The sequence below is a fragment of the Bos indicus x Bos taurus genome, chromosome 21 (assembly GCF_003369695.1).
Source record: "Bos indicus x Bos taurus breed Angus x Brahman F1 hybrid chromosome 21, Bos_hybrid_MaternalHap_v2.0, whole genome shotgun sequence".
NCBI lineage: Eukaryota > Metazoa > Chordata > Mammalia > Artiodactyla > Bovidae > Bos > Bos indicus x Bos taurus.
In genome coordinates, this window is record NC_040096.1 from 31,939,092 (window position 1) to 31,959,355 (window position 20,264).

General features: G+C 33.9%; 1 protein-coding gene across 4 annotated transcripts in view; it reads right to left on the reverse strand.

Annotated features, from left to right (window-relative positions):
- Positions 1 to 20,264, reverse strand: part of SCAPER (S-phase cyclin A associated protein in the ER) — a 423,671-nt gene that overhangs the window by 288,563 nt on the left and 114,844 nt on the right. For 3 of the 4 annotated variants that reach the window (XM_027521861.1, XM_027521865.1, XM_027521862.1), the window contains 6 exons: positions 17,477 to 17,713; positions 12,369 to 12,539; positions 11,689 to 11,758; positions 11,372 to 11,489; positions 10,985 to 11,096; positions 7,238 to 7,378 (listed from right to left, as the gene is read on the reverse strand). In XM_027521861.1, the coding sequence (XP_027377662.1) occupies positions 7,238 to 7,378; positions 10,985 to 11,096; positions 11,372 to 11,489; positions 11,689 to 11,758; positions 12,369 to 12,539; positions 17,477 to 17,713 (849 nt within the window). The remainder of the gene's footprint in view (positions 1 to 7,237; positions 7,379 to 10,984; positions 11,097 to 11,371; positions 11,490 to 11,688; positions 11,759 to 12,368; positions 12,540 to 17,476; positions 17,714 to 20,264) is intronic. The other variant, XM_027521864.1, reaches the window with a different exon arrangement.

A 20,264-nucleotide genomic window follows, 5' to 3' on the forward strand; every position in this document is an offset into this window, starting at 1 on the left:
ACACAAGTTGAATATGTTTGGCCATATAACATACAGCACAGTGATAACAGTTAACAATATTATAAAATATACTTGGAATTTGCTTAGAAAATAGATCTGAAATCTTAACACACACACACATACAGTAACTAACAAGTAATAGATGTTTTAATTAGCAGATTGTAGTGATTATATCAAAATATATATGTTTATCAAAATATCAAGTTGTATACCTTAATATATATAATTTTGATAGTCAATGATATCTCAATAAAACCATAAGTAAGTAAATAAATAAGACATTTCCTGAAAATTACTGGAATAAAACATAACCAAAGAAAAAGCATAAAATTTCTTAGGCATATTCTGTAATGTAAGAGAAGTCAACATGCACTTGGATTTAAAGCTGCAAAAAAAATGATAAAATGACATAATGATAAAATAAAGGAAGACAAGAAAGTTAAGGAAACTTAGGAAAAGGTAACATGATCATTGAATTAACTCAGTTAATTAAGCATGAAAACAGAACAGAGATGGCAAAATATCAAATCATTAATGGAGGAAAGGCTTGTTACAATCACAGTACTGTGAACTTTAAAAATATAAATTTATGTATAAGTAATAACTTTTGAACATGGAGAACAAGTTAAGATGACCTAATATAAAAATAATATCTATATTAAGAAAGTCAAAAGAAAATATTCCAATATATTGGGTTGGCCAAAAGGTTCATTCAGTTTTTTCATAAGATGGCTCAACTAGAGCTTAGTTGTCTTTGACTTCATTTGAAACAATTTTGTTAGATTATATTGATGAATTTTTACAGAGCCATTTTAATGTGGAAGATGGAAGGAAAAAGCAACATATTCTGCATATTATTATTTCAAGAAAGGTAAAAAGGCAACTGAACCACAAAAAATGATTTGTGCAGTGTATGGAGAAAGTGATGTGACTAAACAAACATGAAGAAGCAGCCACTCTGATATATGTGGAACCAAACTTCCTGACCCTAAGAATCACGTGGCAGGCTTACTACAAACAATAAAGCTCCTCAGAGGTCACTCTAGCATTACTGAAAAAAACCTGCAAAGCCTGGAAATCTCTTTTCTTAACAACTCAGATGACTGTTATGATCAGGCAAGACTGGGAAATACCGACATGTGAAAAAAACCAAAGGCTGGAGGAGGTTTTGTTTCATAGATTAAAATGTCTGGGGATGAAAATAACTGATAATGTTCCACACAAACTGTTAAGATATTTATGTAATTACATTAAGAACAATTCATTCATAAAACATTTAAATGAATGAGAGAACAAGAAAAAACCAGATCGTCTATTTTTATCTTCTTTGTATATGCAATACATTTCAAAATAGGATTTCAGAGATTATCGAAGAGAAAGCAATGAAAATTAAGAGAATCAACAGGGCATATTGGTAGTAGGGTTTTAAAGAAGTACTTCATATTAGCACAAATTTTAGTATACACTCATCTTAGTTAACTGGGATTATTAAGAATTTTTTAAACTACAAATGGCAGCTGATATCTTTATGTAAACCCAACCCGCAGTTGATCATTTATCTTGATGGAAACTACTTAAAACTATAGCTTGGGTTATTTTGTTTACAGGAGTCACTTTGGTTTGCTGCATGCTAAGTCACTTCAGTCATGTCTGACTCTTTGAGACTCTGGACTGTAGCCCACCAGGCTCCTCTGTCCATAGGATTCTCCAGGCAAGAATACTAGAATGAGTTGCCATGCCCTCCTTTGGGGGATCTTCCTGACCTCTGGCTTAATGAGATTATAATGAAAATAAATATATTAAGCAATTAGACAAATCAAAATTCATACAAGTCATATGAAAAAAGACCACAAAATGAGAATACTAAACCAATAAGAAGAACAGTGGTAAAAGCACAGGCCTTAGAACCACAAACACCAGGATTTTAATTCTGGCTGTGACCATCAACAATCTGCTTTCAGATTGCTCCTCTAAAATATAAAAACAATACATAGCTCAGAACATCCACTTCCAGCTATAATGCAGTAAAAGGGTCCAGATGTACCTTTCTACCTTAAACAACTAAAAAATTAGACTAAAATATATAAATTAATAATGTAATACACCAAATAGCAAAAGAACAAAGGAGAAATCCACATTATTCTTGCAACAGATGCAGAAAAAGTGCTTGACAAAATACAGTATCCTTCATGATGAAAGCACTCAACAAACTAGGAAAATCAAAACTCCTCATAAATACTGATCCAACAATTCTTAAAATTTTAGCAAACCAAGCTCTCCGAAATATAAAAATGTTTTTATACCATGATCATGTGAGGTTTGTCCTAGAACTACACACTTTGGTATTTGAAAATCAAATACTGAAATTCACCATTTAAAAATGTTATAAAAACATAACATTATCTCAATAAATGCAGAAAAAGCAAGTAACCAAATTCAAACTTCATGGTAAAAAAATTTAGTAACAAGGAATAGAAAGGAAGTTCCTCAATCTAATAAAGAACGTCTATGAAAGATTCACAGCTAATATTATACTTAATGGTGAAAGACTGAATGCTTTCTTCCTAAAACTGGGAACATGGCAATGATGTTAGCTGTCATCACAACTAGTCAATATTGTCCTAAAATAGCAAAAATATTTTAGAAGAAAATACAACTTAAGGATTTATACTTCCTGATTGCATGAGGTTATAAAGGTAGAGTAATAAAGTGTTATTGGTCTAAAAACAGGCATAAAGATAAATGTAACAGAACAGAAAATCATAAACAAACCCACACATATATGGCCAACTGCTATTCAACAAGTATCCAAGGCAATTCATCATATAAAAGATGGCCTCTTTGACAATAATAATGGAACATTAGATATCCATATAAAAAAATGAACCTCAATTTTACTTCACACCATATACAAAATTTAATTCAAAATTTATGTCATCATAAAATTTAAAACGTCTAGAGAAAACTTAAGGGAAAATCCTAGTGATCTTAAATTTACATAACGATTTTTTTAAAAGGGCATAAAAAACACAAAGTATAGAAAAAAAGTCAATATATTGGACCTTTCCAATTTTTAAAGCTTCAAAAGACACTTTTAAGAAAATAAAAATGCATTCCATAGACTAAGAAAAAACATTTGCAAAACATAGATGTTAATACCTAAAATATACAAAATCTTTTAAGAAATTCTGATATTTGCTACAACAGGGATGAACATGGAGCTTACTATACTAAAGTGGAATAAGCCAGAGGGAGAAAGAAAAATACTGTATTGTACCAGTTATATTTGGAATATAAAAGAAAAAGTCAAACTCATCAAACGATTTTTCTTTCTGTAGCTGATTTCCAGTTTGCTAACCACTGTGGTTAGCAAAACTACTTGATATAATTTCCATCCTCTTATATTTGCTATGACTTGTTTATGGTCTAGTATGTGATCTATCCTGGAGAACATTTCATGTGCACTTGAAGAGAATGTGTATTCTGCTGTTTTTGAATATGATGTCCTGTATATATCTATTAAGTCCAACTAGTCTACAGGATCAAAAAGTATCATTTTTTTACTGAATTTCTATATAGATATGGAAGAAACTGAAAGGCTCATCAACAGATGAATGAATAAAGAAGATGTGTGGGGTGTGCATGTGTATAATGGAATATTATTCAACCATAAAAGGAATGAAATGCTGCCATTTACAGTAACATGGATGAACCTAAAGAATATTATGTTCAGTGAAGTAAGTCAGACAAGGAAAGACAAATACTATATGATATCACTTCTATGAGGTATCTAAAAAATAATACAAATGAATATATATGCAAAACAGAAACAGATATAGAAAACAAACTAGTGGTAACCAAAGAGAAGGGGGAGGGAAAGAGGCAAATCGGGGGTACAGAATTAATACAAATTACTATGTATAAAATAGATAAGCAAAAATTATATATTGCTATTATAGGGAATCACAGTCATTATCATGCAATGACTAACAATGGAGTAATATCTGTAAAAACACTAATCACTATATTGCATACATGAAACTAATATAATATTCTAAATCAACTATACTTCAATTTGAATGTAGAATTCCAGAGAATAGCAAAGAGAGATAAGAAAGCCTTTCTCAGTGATCAATGCAAAGAAATAGAGGAAAACAACAGAATGGGAAAGACTAGAGATCTCTCTAAGAAAATTAAACATACCAAGGGAACATATCATGCAAAGTTGGGCTCAATATGGACCTAACAGAAGCAGAAGATATTAAGAAGAGGTGGCAAGAATACAAGAAGAACTGTACAAAAAAGATCTTCATGACCAAGATAATCACGATGGTGTGATCACTCACCTAGAGCCAGACATCCTGGAATGTGAAGTCAAGTGGGCCTTAGGAAGCATCACTACGAACAAAGCTAGTGGAGGTGATGGAATTCCAGTCAAGTTATTTCAAATCCTAAAAGATGATGCTGTGAAAGTGCTGCACTCAATATGCCAGCACATTTGGAAAACTCAGCCGTGGCCACAGGACTGAAAAAGGTCAGTTTTCATTCCAATCCCAAAGAAAGGCAATGCCAAAGAATGCTCAAACCACTGAACAATTGCACTCATCTCACACGCTAGTAAAGTAATGCTCAAAATTCTCCAAGCCAGGCTTCAATATGTGAACCGTGAACTTCCAGATGTTCAAGCCGGTTTTAGAAAAGGCAGAGGAACCAGAGATCAAATTGCTAACATCTGCTGGATCACTGAAAAAGCAAGAGAGTTCCAGAAAAACATCTATTTCTGCTTTATTGACTATGTCAAAGCCTTTGACTGTGTGGATCACAATAAACTGGAAAATTCTGAAAGAGATGGGAATACCAGACCACCTGACCTGCCTCTTGAGAAATCTGTATGCAGGTCAGGAAGCAACAGTTAGAACTGCACATGGAACAACAGACTGGTTCCAAATAGGAAAAGGAGGACGTCAAGGCTGTATATTGTCACCCTGCTTATTTAACTTCTATGCAGAGTACATCACGAGAAATGCTGGGCTGGAAGAAGCACAAGCTGGAATCAAGATAGCAGGGAAAAATATCAATAACCTCAGGTATGCAGATGACACCACCCTTATGGCAAAAAGTGAAGAACTAAAGAGCCTCTTGATGAACGTGAAAGAGGAGAGTGAAAAAGTTGGCTTAAAGCTCAACATTCAGAAAACGAAGATCGTGGCATCCAGTCCCATCACTTCATGGCAACAGATGGGGAAACAGTGGATGACTTTATTTTTTTCTGCTTCAAAATCACTTCAGATGGTGATTGTAGCAATGAAATTAAAAGACACTTACTCCTTGGAAGGAAAGTTATGCCCAACCTAGACAGCATATTAAAAAGCAGAACATTACTTTGTCAACAAAGGTCCGTCTAGTCAAAGCTATGGTTTTTCCAGTAGTCATGTATGGATGTGAAAGTTGGACTGTGAAGAAAGCTGAGTGCCGAAGAATTGATGCTTTTGAACTGTGGTGTTGGAGAAGACTCTTCAGAGTTCCCTGGATTGCAAGGATATCCAACCAGTCCATCCTGAAGGAGATCAGTCCTGGGTGTTCACTGGAAGGACTGATGTTGAAGCTGAAACTCCAATACTTTGGCCACCTGATGCCAAGAGCTGACTCATTTGAAAAGATCCTGATGTGGCAAAAGATTGAGGACAGGAGAAGGGGACGACAGAGGATGAGATGGTTGGATGGCATCACCAACTCAGTGGACATGAGTTTGGGTACACTCTGGGAGCTGGTGATGGACAGGGAGGCCTGGTGTGCTGTGGTTTACGTGGTCGCAAAGAGTCAGACACAACAGAGTGCCTGAACTGAACTGAACTGATACTTCAATTAAAAAAAAAAAAAAAAAAAACTCAAAGAAAGAGAGAGTAGCAAAGTATTTGCCAGGGGCCAGAAGGAGACAGACAGAAATAGGAAGAGACTGGTAAAAGGACACAAACTTTCAGTTATACAGTGAATAAGACCTGAGCATCTAATGTATAGTAGGCTAACTATAGTTGATAACACTGTATTGTATAATTAAAATATGATACGGGAAAACTTAAATGTTCACACACACAAAAGATAAATATGTGAGGTGATGAATATGTTAATTAACTCAATCAGGGGAATCCTCTCACAATGTATATGGATATCAAATCATCACATAAGTATCTATTTCATTTGTTAAGTATACCTCAAAAAAGCTAAAAACACACCTGTTTGAATAACAATAAAACAATCTAACTTTCAAAAATCAACAGATACCTGAATAAACACTGCACCAAATAAGAGCTTCAGATAGAAAAAATACACACATAAAAGATGTTCAAAAAGCAAATTAAAACCATATGAGAACTATATATACAGACTAATATGAAATGGTTATAATTATAATGTGTAACCATGTCAAGTATTGGTGAGAATGTGGCTAACTAGAACACTCATGTACTACTGGTAAAAGTATATAAACTGTTTCTTTAAAAGTTAAACTTCTCATAGGATTCCGCCAATCCACTCTTGGGTATTCACCAGAGAAAATAAAAGCACACATCTGCACAAAGGCTTGTACATGAATTTACACAGCAGCTGTATCTATAATAGCCAAAAACTGTAATGAAAACAAATGTCCATCAACAAGTGACTGGATTAACAAACTATGGTATTTCTACACAATGATACACTTCTCAGCAATGCAACGGAAATGATATATACAACAACATGGATAAAATTCAAACTAACTATGCTGAGTGAAAGATGCCAGAAGAAAGAGTACCTACTCTATGATTCCATTCACATAAAATTCTGGAAAATGCTAACATCCATAGTGACAAAAAGCAGATCAGCAATTGCACGGTAAAAGAGTTGGATGAAGGAATGAATTACAAAGAGGTATGAAGAAACTTTTGAGGGTGATGGAACTGTTTATTATTTTCATTGTACTTATGGTTTCAGGAATACATATGTCAAAACTCATCAAACTGATGCTTCACATATGTGTTATTTATTATCTATAAATTATACTTCAATAAAGCGAAACAAATAATATATATCTCATAGGATTATTTTAAGAATAAAATATTGTACAGAATAAATTTCAAATAAGCCTGTAAAAATGTTGTTATTCTGGTACCGAATAAACACTTGATAAATATTAACTTCTCATGTAACAATTGAAAGTACTTGAGTAACTAATTCAATGTTCAAAACACCTAAGACATACCTTAGCTTCTTCTTCTTGTGCTTTCTTAACAATTGCTTGTAATTGCACCTCTCGTTTGAATTCAGCATGAAGTAATTTCTCTTCCATCATCCTACGTCGTTGGTCTAATAACCCTTCCTTCCACTTTCGGACTTCTTTCTCCTATATGCAATGAATTATCACATCATTAATTTCAGCATACATAGTCATTTGACAAGAAGTGCAAACAGGTAAACAGCTTAGGAATTACAAAGTGAAGAACCAGGAAAGATCTAAAGATCATGACTAATTATTAAGAACACAGACTATAAAGCCTGACAGTTCATAATCTACCAGTCACTTGCTAGATATGTAAACTGGGCAACTTTTTTTAGCCGACATCTCAGTTTCCTCATCTATAAACAGAACAGTAGTAGTATCTAACTCATAGGTTTTAAAGACTGAGTCAGTCAATATATGTAAAACTTTTAAATAGTACATTAGAAATTGCTCAAGAGAAATATTTGCTGTTATTATTATATTGCACTATGAGCACACTTAAAAATAGTATTTCTTATCCTTATAAATGTTGTCTCTATAACTCAAAGTCAAGACAAATGATTACCCTAGAAATTGAAAAATGGTGAGATGTTTGAAAAGTCACAATTATCTGCATAAGAACATTCCCTGAAGGAACACGCAGAGTTTTACTTATGGAAGAATAAAGATAATTATGATAGCTGCATTTAATTCCTTAAAACAATATCAAATAGGAGAAGTAAAAGACTTGTCCTGTGCTTCAACATATTAGAACTAGTACCAAAAAGAATAAAGAAAATCAATGCTGACTTAACACGAATGGGAAGAAAACTAACATTTAAGTTGAATTTTAGCTACATAATAATGGGTTTAACCACCTTAAAAAGTATGATGCAGAAAGAACACTGAAATAGGAGGTAAAAACAGGTCCTTAAAGCCCCAGCTCTGCAAATGATTGGTTCTATGACACTGCAGACAGCCCTCAGTCTCTCCTAGATTCAGTTTTTACACCTATGATATGAAATGGGGCTCAGAATCTGTTCAACTCTGTGTGCCTCACAAAAGTACTGTTGTGATCATATGAGACCATATATGGAAGAACAGTAATGAAACAATAACCACTGTACAAATGGAAGGTGAGATTTATCATTTGAATTAATTGAAGTGATACTGGCATTGATGGGAAAATTAAGAACTTCTAATGTCTTATACAATTTCAAGAATTTATTATTGTGTTTGCATGAATTATCTGGAGATTATATTAGTGAGAAAAAAAACTATATAATTTTGTTTGTATTAAAAACACAATAAGAAGGTAAAGTATAATTGTGTTAGAACAGTTTTCTGAAGCTTAAAATGAAAAAATATATTAACTCTTGTAGAACCCCGTTATAAGGAGACTGTTTTTCATACTTGATTTATCCAAACTAAATGATTAAAATAAAAATAATTAAATTCTTGAGATTCAGGTAAAGAGAAAAATTATAGATTTTCTTCCTATCCCACCAACTTTTCTACTGCATTAAGGAGAATCTTATGTCACCTCATTTTTACCATCAAACTATTTGATCTAATTATCTCTCCCAATTTTAAAACACACAAAAGGAGTGCAAATACTTTTAACCTATGCATATTAGTTCTCCTTTCTAGGACCAAAAGGTAAACAAAAGAGTTTACCTATACTACAGGGGAGGGCTTCCCTCATAGCTCAGTCGGTAAAGAATCTGCCTGCAATGCAGGAGATCCGGGTTCCATTCCTGGGTTGGGAAGATCCCCTGGAGAAGGAAATGGCAACCCACTCCAGTATTCTTGCCTGGAGAATCTCACGGACAGAGGAGCCTGGCAGGCTACAGTCCACGGGGTTGCAAGAGTCGGGCATGACTGAGTGACTATCATACTACAGGGGGCGCATGCTTTTGCTGTGCTGTGCCAAGTATTCGTAGTACACAGACTCCAAGATGGCTCCAAATGATCCCAGTCACCTGGTATTCAGACCTTTGCATATTTCCCTCCCACATTCTATCAGGACTGTGACCAATGTGTTGTTGTTCAGTCACTAAATCATGTTCGACTCTGCAACCCCACGGCCTGTAGCATGCCAGGCTCCTCTGTCCTCCACTATCTCCCAGAGTTTGCTCAAATTCATGCCTACTAAGTTGGTGACACTATTTAACCATCTCATCCTCTGCTGCCCTCTTCTTTTGTTTTCAATCTTTCCCAACATCAGGGTCTTTTCCAGTAAGTTGGCTCTTTGCATCAGGTAGCCAAAGTACTGGAGCTTCAGCTTTAGAATCAGTCCTTCCAATGAATATTCAGGACTGACTTCCTTTAGGATGGACTGGCTGGATCTCCTTGCTGTCCAAGGGACTCTCAACAGCCTTCTCCAGCACCACAATTTCAAAGCATCGATTCTTGGTGCTCAGCCTTCCTTATGGTCCAAATCTCACATCCATATACAACCACTGGAAAAAATCGTAGCTTTGACTATATGGACCTCTGTCAGCAAAGTGATGTCTCTGCTTTTTAATACACTGCCAAGGTTTGTCGTAACTTTCCTTCCAAGGAGCAATATAATTCAGCAAAAGTGATAGTACGTCACTTCTAAGATTAGGTTATTATAAAAAGACAATGCAGCTTCCATTCTGGCAGCTCACTTATTCATTCTCTCTTTTTCTCTCTCAGGTTATTCTGTGGCAATGGTAGCAGCCATGTCATGAGAACACTGGGCTGTGGAAAGACTCACATGGCAAGAAATGGGGGTCCACAACCAACCACTAAAGAGGACTCCAGGCCTGCCAACAGCCACATGAGGGATCTGAAAGTGGATCTTTCAGCTCCGAATGACTGCTGCCCGAGCCAACACACTGACTGCAACCTCACGAGAGACTGAACAAACAAACAAAAGATCACAACATAAGCCACTTCCAGTTTCCATGCCCAAGAAAGTGTGAGCTAATAAATGTGTGTTGTTTTAAACTGCTGAGTCTTGAGGTCCTTTGTTACACAGCACACATAACTAACACAGTACTCACATCTGCCATGTATAATTAACAATAAGAATGACATATATATATATGGAACAACAGTCACCCAAGTACCATGCTACAGTTTTACATATTTGTTACATTCATCAACACAGCTGGTTAACAGTTTTAAATGCCATTTTATGGATAAAGAAACTAAAAGGCAATATTGTTAAGTAATTTGCCAAGGGCACCCACCACATGCTATCATGTGGTTAAAATCAAGATTTCACCAGACTGGCTATCTCCAGAGTCCATGTTCCTTCCACTACATCACGCTGACCAAAATTTACACTGCTCTGAATACTCCAACATTGCAGGCAGATTCTCTGCCGTCTGAGACACAAGGGAAACCCCATGAATCTACTTAGTGCCCTGCTTATTCAAATTTCACCATCTCAGGCTCAAAACTGTCCTACCAATTCATCGAACACTTTGCACAAGACTGACTAAGGAAACCCCCAGTGAAAATGGCAAAAGACAAAGTGTAGCTTTAATAATCCATGCAAACTGCAGAACATCAATTTACTAGCTTTTTTAGGAATGACAAATTCTTATTTCTTTTTTTAGAAAGGTACAGGTAATTTTCAGTGGATAGAAATGCTTTTATTTTCTAGTGAATTTATTTTTACTGTTCTTTTAGCTTCTTTGAAACCAGAAAAAGTCAATATGAAAATAAGCCCAACAATTTAAGGCAATCATGGTTCTCTAAAAATTAAAAACTCACCCTTTCTAACAATTTCTGAAGCTTTAATGTTTTCTGTTCACGTAACTTTTCCCTTAGCTGCTGTGCTTTCATTTGTTTTTCTTCATGTTTCTTCTTAGATTCTGCAATTGTTCTATTAATACAAACAAATGGACAAGAGACACAAATGTTTACATGATAAAGCCAAAAATATCTTTAGTCTTCAAAGTTCTTAAAATAAATATAAACAACACACAAAACTAATTTGGCCTAACATTTCAGGAAAACATTGTCACTTCTCAAAAGATCTGAAACTGTCCTGAATAATGACCTTAAAATAGTATCAGTATGTAACGACTCCATTTAATAATTAAGAATGGCTAGCTCCCTTCCTGTGAAACACTTCAAATTAATTTTCAAAGGCCAGACCTTTTACGAGATGGTGAGGAAAGTTTTTCATGCATGTGAATTCCATGTCCTGGAGGCCTAGCAGGTTCTTCCTCTACAATATCCCCCCAGGATGTATTTTGGCGCCAAGATTCACGAGCTATTTCAGAAAAAAGAAAACCACTGTTACTGTTTAACCATGTAAATCTATAAAACCAACTTTTGAGAACCGACTTTTAAAAGGCATCCTACTCTAATACATTATTCATTTTACACAAAAACCACACGTATTAACATAATCTACCTTGTACTGCTCTACCTATACATACAACACACACACACATGCACACATAAATTACCTTCATAATCTGCAAGGACATCATTCCAGTTCATACCACAGAAAGATACACTGCCACTGCCCATGCTGGCCTAAAATGTAATAAGAAACACTGAAAAATAGTTGAACCAATTATAAACTAATAAAATGAACTATATTCGAAAATTTCCTACCTATTGCTCATATATTTCATTTAGCAAACAGTCCAACACCAACATTAACAGCAGAAATGAATGAAGTAATTTTAAAAGCAAAGTATTGGCCTTAAACTATTACTACATAAAACTCTGAAATATTCAGAGTATACATCAGAAAAGCTCAAAAGTACTTGTTGGGCATTAAAATTTAATAGAAAAATATTTGAAAGATTCATGGTTACTTTCATTCTTTAAGAAATCCCTATCATCAACATATATATATCATGAGCGCTTAGTGACAGCAAGGCAATGTATCATTTGCTTTTTATCAGTAGAATAGAAAAAGATATTAGATTCTTCTCCAATCTTTACACTTATAATCTGAGAAATGTTATGTTTTACTTACTCTGAGATTCAATTTCTTCATTTGTAAAATGAGAAACCAACTTCCAGCTTGTCAATTGCATCATACATAAAAAACACTTGGTAAAGTGCTTTAAAAAAGACTTCCTATTGTTTATTGTATGTCTCAATCACCCAGAGAATAAAAATGCTAAAAGCTCACAGAAAAATCACTGTCGTTGTCAGTTTCAAGGTTGATATCGTTGTTTTCTTCAGCTTCAATTTCTCTAGTTAACTGTTCCTCTTCAGCAATAGCACTGGCAATGGCTTCCTCATTGGCCTTTTCTAGACGATCTGCTAGCTCTTCTTTTTTAGCAAGAACTTCTGCCATAGACTATAAAGTTAAAAACAAACAATAAGAAAAATCATCAGTAGACTGGAAAGTCAAGTAATTATTTCTCTCTTTATCTTCTAATCATATACTCAACATATACATAAAAATAGCATTGATAAAGAACTATAAAACTTGGGGTCCAGCTCTGTGACTCAGAAATTTCTTAAAAGCAAGAGACTATTCTGTATTCCAAAAAATGATACAATAATCCATGACTTACTTTCTTACCAGACCACTGTGTATGACAAACTGTGAAGTTATATAAATAAGAGGTATTGTTATTAATGATAAAGTGTGAATTTCATTTGAGCACCAAAATTCAAAACAGTTACAGACTAAATATCTTACAAACAAAAGAAAAACACTATTCTTAAAAAGGAACATAAAAAAATTATGCCATAATGGTGTTAATATTTTTTGAACATATACACCTAATTTAAAATTATGCATTAGAACTATGTAATACAAATAATATGTACCAGAATTAATTGATAAATCCCTATAATAAGCTAAACATGTATACTAGAAATGCTAAGGCAAAAACTGAAATAACAAAGATTTAATGACTACTAAGCCAACAAAGGAGAAAATTTAAAAATATAATTAAAAAGAGGGGAGAAAAATAGGAAAAGCAGGATAAAGAATAGGTGAGTCAAAGGGAAAAATAAGATGGTAGATTTAAAAGAACCATATTCATAGTCACATTAAACAGAAATAGTCTAAACACCTCAACTAGTAGACTCAAATCTGGATAAGAGCAAGACCCCAAACCACATGCTGCACGTAGGAAACCTAACTTAAATATGAGGACTATAAACAGATTACAAATAAAAGAGCTACCATACTAACAAATGGTAATGGTACCATACTAACAATGGTAATAACTAATCAAAGCTGAATTATTAATATCAGACACAGTAGGTTTCAGAACAAAAAATATGACAAGGGATAAAGCAGGTCATTTCATAATGATAAAACAGTTGATTTATTGAGAAGACAAAACAATCCTAAAAGTTTGTGAACAGACCTTCAAAACAAAGGAAGCAAAAACTGATAGAATTGCAAAACAAAATAAACCTGATGGGAATGTAAAATGTAAAATGTAAATGATTCAGCCACTTTGGAAAACCGTCTGATAGTTTCACACAAAGGTTAAAAATTAAGTTACCACGTGTTAGTCGCTCAGCTGTGTCCAACTCTTTGCGACCCCATGGACTGTAGCCCACCAGGCTCATCTGTCCATGGAACTGTCCAGGCAAGAACACTGGAGTGGGTAGCCATTCCCTTCTCCAGGGGATCTTCCCATGTATCGAACTCAGTTCTCCTGCATTGCAGGCATATTCTTTACTATCTGAGCCACCAGGGAAGCCCATATGAAAGTTATCATATGACCCCAAAATTCCAATCCTAGATGTACATCCAGAAGAAATGAAACCATATGTTCACACAAAAACTCGTACACAAACACCTAAAGTGGCATTATTCACAAATGCCAAAAAGTGGAGAAAACCTAATGTTCATAAACTAATGAATGGATTAAATATGGTTCAGTTCACATTTTTCAAACAATGGAATATTATTTGGCCATAAAAAGGAGTGAAATACTGGTACAGGCTAAAACACAGATGAACCTCAAATATGCTTAGTGAAAGGAACCATTCACAAAGACCACATATTGTATTCCCTTCTATAAAATGTCCACAACAGGCAAATCTATATGAGAGAAAGACAGATGAGTGGCTGTATACGGCTGGGAGGGTGGGGAGAAAGGGAGGTCTGCTCATGGACACTGGGTTTTTTCTGAAGTGATGAAGTGTTTTAAAACTAATCATGGTCACATTTGCACAACTCTGTGAACATATTAAAAAACATTGAACTGTACACTTTAAATGGATAAACTGCATATTATGCAAGTTATATCTCAATAAAGTTGGTTTTAAAAAGGTAGTGCCACAGATACATGCAGAGATTTCAATACCTCTCTCTCAACTGATAGAACAGGTACAAAACATTGGCAAAGGAGACCCGAACAATATTATCAGCCAAACTGACCTAGATATTTCTTCAAGAGAAATGAAAACGTATGTTCAAAACAAAGACAAATGTTCATGGTGCCTTTATTCATAACAGAGAAACTGGAAACAAACATCTGTCAGCAACTGAACGGATGAACGCATTGAGCTGCACGCATGTGACAGAGTACCGCGAAAGACAACAGAAAAAGAAGGAACTATTAACATACACAGTGATGTCAATGAATCTCTAAATAATTATGGTACATGAAAGAGGCTAAACATTACATAATTTACATTAATTATATTATTCCATATACAGAGAATTCTGAAAATGCTAATTATTATGTAGTGGCAGCAGAGTAGTGACAACCTGGGTAGGGGACACAGGGAAGAGCAGAAAGAAGGATGACAGAAGAGAATGTAAAACTTTTGGAGGCAATCGATACTTTCATTATCTTGATTGTAGTGATGATTTCATAGGTATAAACACATGTCAAAATATATCAATGTATATACTTTAGATATGTGAAGTTTATTGAAAATCAATAACACCTCAATAAAGGTATTAAAAATGCAAGTGCTTGAGCTTCAGCTTATTACTGAATTGGTCTGAAGCCTAAACATTGGTAGCTTCCTTAAAGCCACCCCTCCCAACTTCATCTACCCTGTTGATACTCTACTCCCTCAAAACACACAAGACTGTCCCTGGGGAACAGAATGGGATGAGGGAGTTTAGATGAGAAATCATTTCTTTGCATCATAAGCTTTTTCTCTATAAACTCTTGAATATTACAGAAATTAACTTCTTAAGGTGCCACGACAACATCACAGATACCAGTAATTAGAAAGCTATTAAAGTTGAACAGATTTAACTTTGTAGAAAGTATGTTCTCACATGAGCTTATTTCCTTCCTAATCTTATCTTCTCCAGAGGACATTTCTATTTTGTCTTTTAAGACCTGAAAATATTTTAACATAGTAACACAGCTTATGGATGAAATGATTTAATATCCACATACAACTTCTACTATTTTCCACACTGTGAAATTCAAACAAATATCTGTATACATCATCACTCCTAAATTTCTAAATTTTCATTAAAATCTGGAATTTCAGTAACTCTAAAAAAATTAATCCAGGGTAGCTAGGATTTATATCAGCACATTTTTACAGTGCTGGCAAAAATGGACCTTAAACATAAAGGTTCTCACAGTCAGTTTTTGCTTAGCTTTCTGTTAAATAAGAGAACTGCAGGTTTTTTTACTCTAACCATCTATGAGACAATATTATATACAGGGAAAAAAGGAAAGAGTTTTCTCAATAAACCACAATTCTCTATAATCCTTCACTTAGAATCTCAACAATGAGGTGCTTATCTAGAGCAACCCACAGAAGTATTACTGCCAAGACAAATTAAAAACATAAAATTTTTTCAAAACCTTGGTTAAAACTCCTCTAAAACTTCTAAGAATATACTAATATTCATAGGTAAAGCAGAACTTATTTTCTTTCAAGTATGTAATGTCACGCTCAAAATAACCAAGGGTTTTCAATATTCCACCACAAGCTAATTTTACCTATGTGATCAAAATAAAAATGATTAGAGAAGAATTTTTAAAAAACATTTTTATGCTTACTTAAGCATAGGATGTTTTTCCTCTTTTGAAATTTGATTCTCACAGACTCAATTCACAATATAATTTAATATGATATCTATGAAATTTAATATGATATCTATGATATCAATTTCTACCCCGTACATTAAATTCACTTATATGACAGTAATTACATTTAACTTTCAAAAAATTCACACTAAAAGATATAAGTTAAAAACAAACTACCCTTATTCCTTTACAAAGGAATCTAAATATTAATTTGTTTTTCTTATTACTATAACTCTTATTTTTCCTTAAATAACTCATATCAAGTTTCATCTATATCTAATCTTACTCTAAGATATATGATTTGGCCTAATCCTGGTGGCTCAATGGTAAAGAATCCACCTAGAATCCACCTCAATGCAGGAGACACAGATTTGATCCCTGGGTCAGGAAGATCCCTTGGAGGAGGGCATGGCAACCAACTCCAGTAGTCTTGCCAAGAAAATCTCACGGACAGAGGAGCCTGGCTAACGACCATGGGGCCACAAGAGTCAGGCACAACTGAAGCTACTGGGCGCGCACACACGCACCATCTGCTGACATCACCTTTTAGCATCATAAAGCACTATGTTTAAAAAGAAATTATAGTATATGGTGGCCATTTAAAAATGAAAATTGGAATGACTTTTCTCAACAGCTTTTTATATGGAGCTACTCCTTTTGAAAAGTAGTTTTTACAAATGCCAGCATGACCTATTCTGAACTATCCTCAGGCCAAGTTATCTTACTACTTAAGTGAAAAAGAGAAGGACATGAGCAGAATTAACTATTCATCTAAAAACATAATCCTATAAATAATTTCAAGTCAATGCATTTTTAAAGATTCAGCAATAGGGATGACAAATTTCATCTTAAAGACCAATTCCAAATGATAACTATGTAAAGTACTCTGTTAAGAGAATTTTAAAAGTAAGTTCATTAAGCACCATTTCCCAACAGAGTGGTAGATGTTGCATGGAAGACATTAATGTTATAGTTTCTTAATGCTAAAGAACATTTGACCAAATCATACAAAAACTAAATGATTTTGAGCAAGTTACTTGACTCTCACAGTCTCATTTCCACCCCCTACAAAATAAGAAGAATTTTAACTACATCCAAAGTTTACTATAAGAATAACATGTTAACATAAAATAACATATAAAATGCTATGTTTAAAAGTGCTCTCTAAAGTGTACAGAAATGCACAATACAATTTTTCATTATCAGAATTTTTGCCTCTTTAATATATCTACTTGGAATTCTGAGAAGTTGTTCTTACCAAGTTAGCAGCACTCACATTTGAAATATCTGAAGGATCCATTTCACTTTCTATTCTTGCTTTTTCTGCTGAAAATTTGTCTTTACTTGCTTGCAAAGAAGGTGTGTCAGCTTGCTGAATAACTGAAACACACTCTGTATCAATGTGAACAGCAGGTATTTCAGAAGTTTGAACAGAATTGTCTGGTAAGAAACTACTCCCAGAGTTCTTGACATCATCCAGCGTACTCACTGTGAACTAACAAAACATATTGTAGAATGAATCAGAGGTAACAAAAAATACTCACCGACTATTTCACTCTAGAAAAGCTTATTCTGCTTAACCCACAAACTGTGAAGCAGCAGTTGGCTGGCTAAAAGATCAATCCCTCATTATTTTGGTATGTTTCAAGTGTTAGAAAAGAAACGTTAAGCAGCCACAAATTTTATTTACATATCTACTATGTTTAAGGACACTCAAGTATTTTAAGAAATTAAGCAATATATGTTGCAATTGCATTTTATTTATTAGGCTGATTCCTGATGGCTATACTATATGCTTCACAAAAGAAATCTGGTCACAAGTATAATAAATATTATGTTTTATGTTCAAATAACTAAAGGTATTTACATAGTTTTTATGAAAACTAATATCAAATGAAGGCACTTCTCACCAAATATGTACTTTAAAGGCATTTTACTCAAAACATGGAACTCACTCTCTTTAGATAACATTAACACAACCTCAAAGCATCTTTCATGAAGACTCACATGGTACACAATACCAAATCTTAGATCTAAAAGAAAAATACACCATAAAAAGTAGAGCATATGTCAGCAAGCAATCTCCTTAAGCAATTCATATTCTTTAGACTTCAATAGCCTCTCATTCCCCTTTAAGAATACTTAACACAAAAGCAACAGAAATGTGAAAACCAAATACAACTTTTGCTTAGGAAAAATACATTACATCTTTTAAAAATTTTAGAGTTTAGTGAACAGAAACAGGACTTTATTTTCCCTTTCTAACAGAGTATAGGGATAACGGCGCTATGCTTTTCAGTACTCAGAGCAATGAACTCCAAGGAGAAGAATGGAAATCTAAAGTTGTGAATTTAAAACCCACTCACACCACTACTTAAATAAACATCAGATAAACACTGCAGTGGCCATAAAAACCCCAGTTTGATATAGTATTTATGTAAATATTAAACTTGGCCAAGTCTTATAAACTACTTTAAAAATTCTACTATTGGTTATAACTTTAAAGTGTCCCAAAGTGTTGATTTTAGCATACGCATTATTCAAATAGCATCACAATGTTTATATTGCTATCAACATTATCCATACATCAGTCATTATGGTTTATAATCTTTTCAGTAATATTTATATTAGCATTACTGATCTTTACAATATAGTCAATCCTGTTTATTAAAAAACCAGTATCAACCTAAATAACAGAATCAAAGCTAAATTATAAAGTAATGGTCAAAATATATGAATATGCTAATTCCATTTTCAGAATGAGAGTGGAGAAAACAGCTATTAATATTAGCTTGGCCACCATAAGCAGTGAACTTTTATACTGAAATAATTCAGCAATAATTACTCATAAGCTCTATGCATAGACTATTTCTAAAATCTCAAAATCATGTAAGCTTATTCTTTACACAAAATTAGCACATTTTTTACAATGTTAAATTTTATAGTTAAAATATATGTTAGCAAAATTGCTAAATGTTGGTTAAGTGATGTAAAAAGTGATTTCTTCATCAAACTTACCTACATTTAAAAGTTTCTTTAAGTTTTACCAAACAGCTATGTACTGTAAACTTACTATGTGCCTATGACTCTGTTCCATATTACGGGAATTAAAAGGCAATATGGGCTTCCCTCGCTCAGGTGGTAAAGAATCCACCTGCAATGCATGAGACCTGGGTTTGATCCCATGGCTGGGAAGCCAACTTGGAGAAGGGAATGGTAACCCACTCCAGTATTCTTGCCTGGAGAATCCCATAGGCAGAGGAGCCTGGCAGGCTACAGTCCACGGGGTTGCAAAGAGTTGGACACGACTAAGTGACTTTCACTTTCACACTTTCATAAGATTCTACCCACAAGGAGTTTTCAATCTCATGTGGGCATAAAACATATACACATTAAACAGTTATAAAACATTAAGAATAATGCAGGATTAAGAGATATTATTATCATTATGAAAAACTTGGGAGTCTAAAGAAAAATAAATATTCTTCAGGTAAAAGAAGAAAATTTTAAAAAGCTACTATTCTGGACTGAGAAATATTACAGTTATTTTACAACTTTTTTCCTTAGTCTCTGTACCTATATCAATCTCTTATATTTCACTAATGACTTTACAGAAAACTATACTAAGTGAACATAAACCTTTTTGTAAACAAATATCTTTCAAAAATGCACTGCTTAACCAAACAAGTAAAATAAACTTCAAATGGACTAAAAGAAAAAGGACCGGGAATATTAAGCCTAAGGAATTATTTTAAATATCAGCAAATCACTCTATACTTGGACTGTAGAAAACAAAAGTAGAGCAAGTGAAAAACAATTCTTACTCTCATCACTTTAAATAAGACTACAAATGAAGCAGGACAACTCCACTTAACCAAGTAATCAAAGTCAACAAACACGGGCAAATTGCTATGATGTGTCTTTAGATGCGAGGCTGATGATCACTTTACTTTTGTCTAAAATGCATAAGCCAATGTGAATAATGAATAAAGAAACTGAAGAACACTGTACCAAAAAAATCTGCAATGTATTCTTCTAAAAGATGA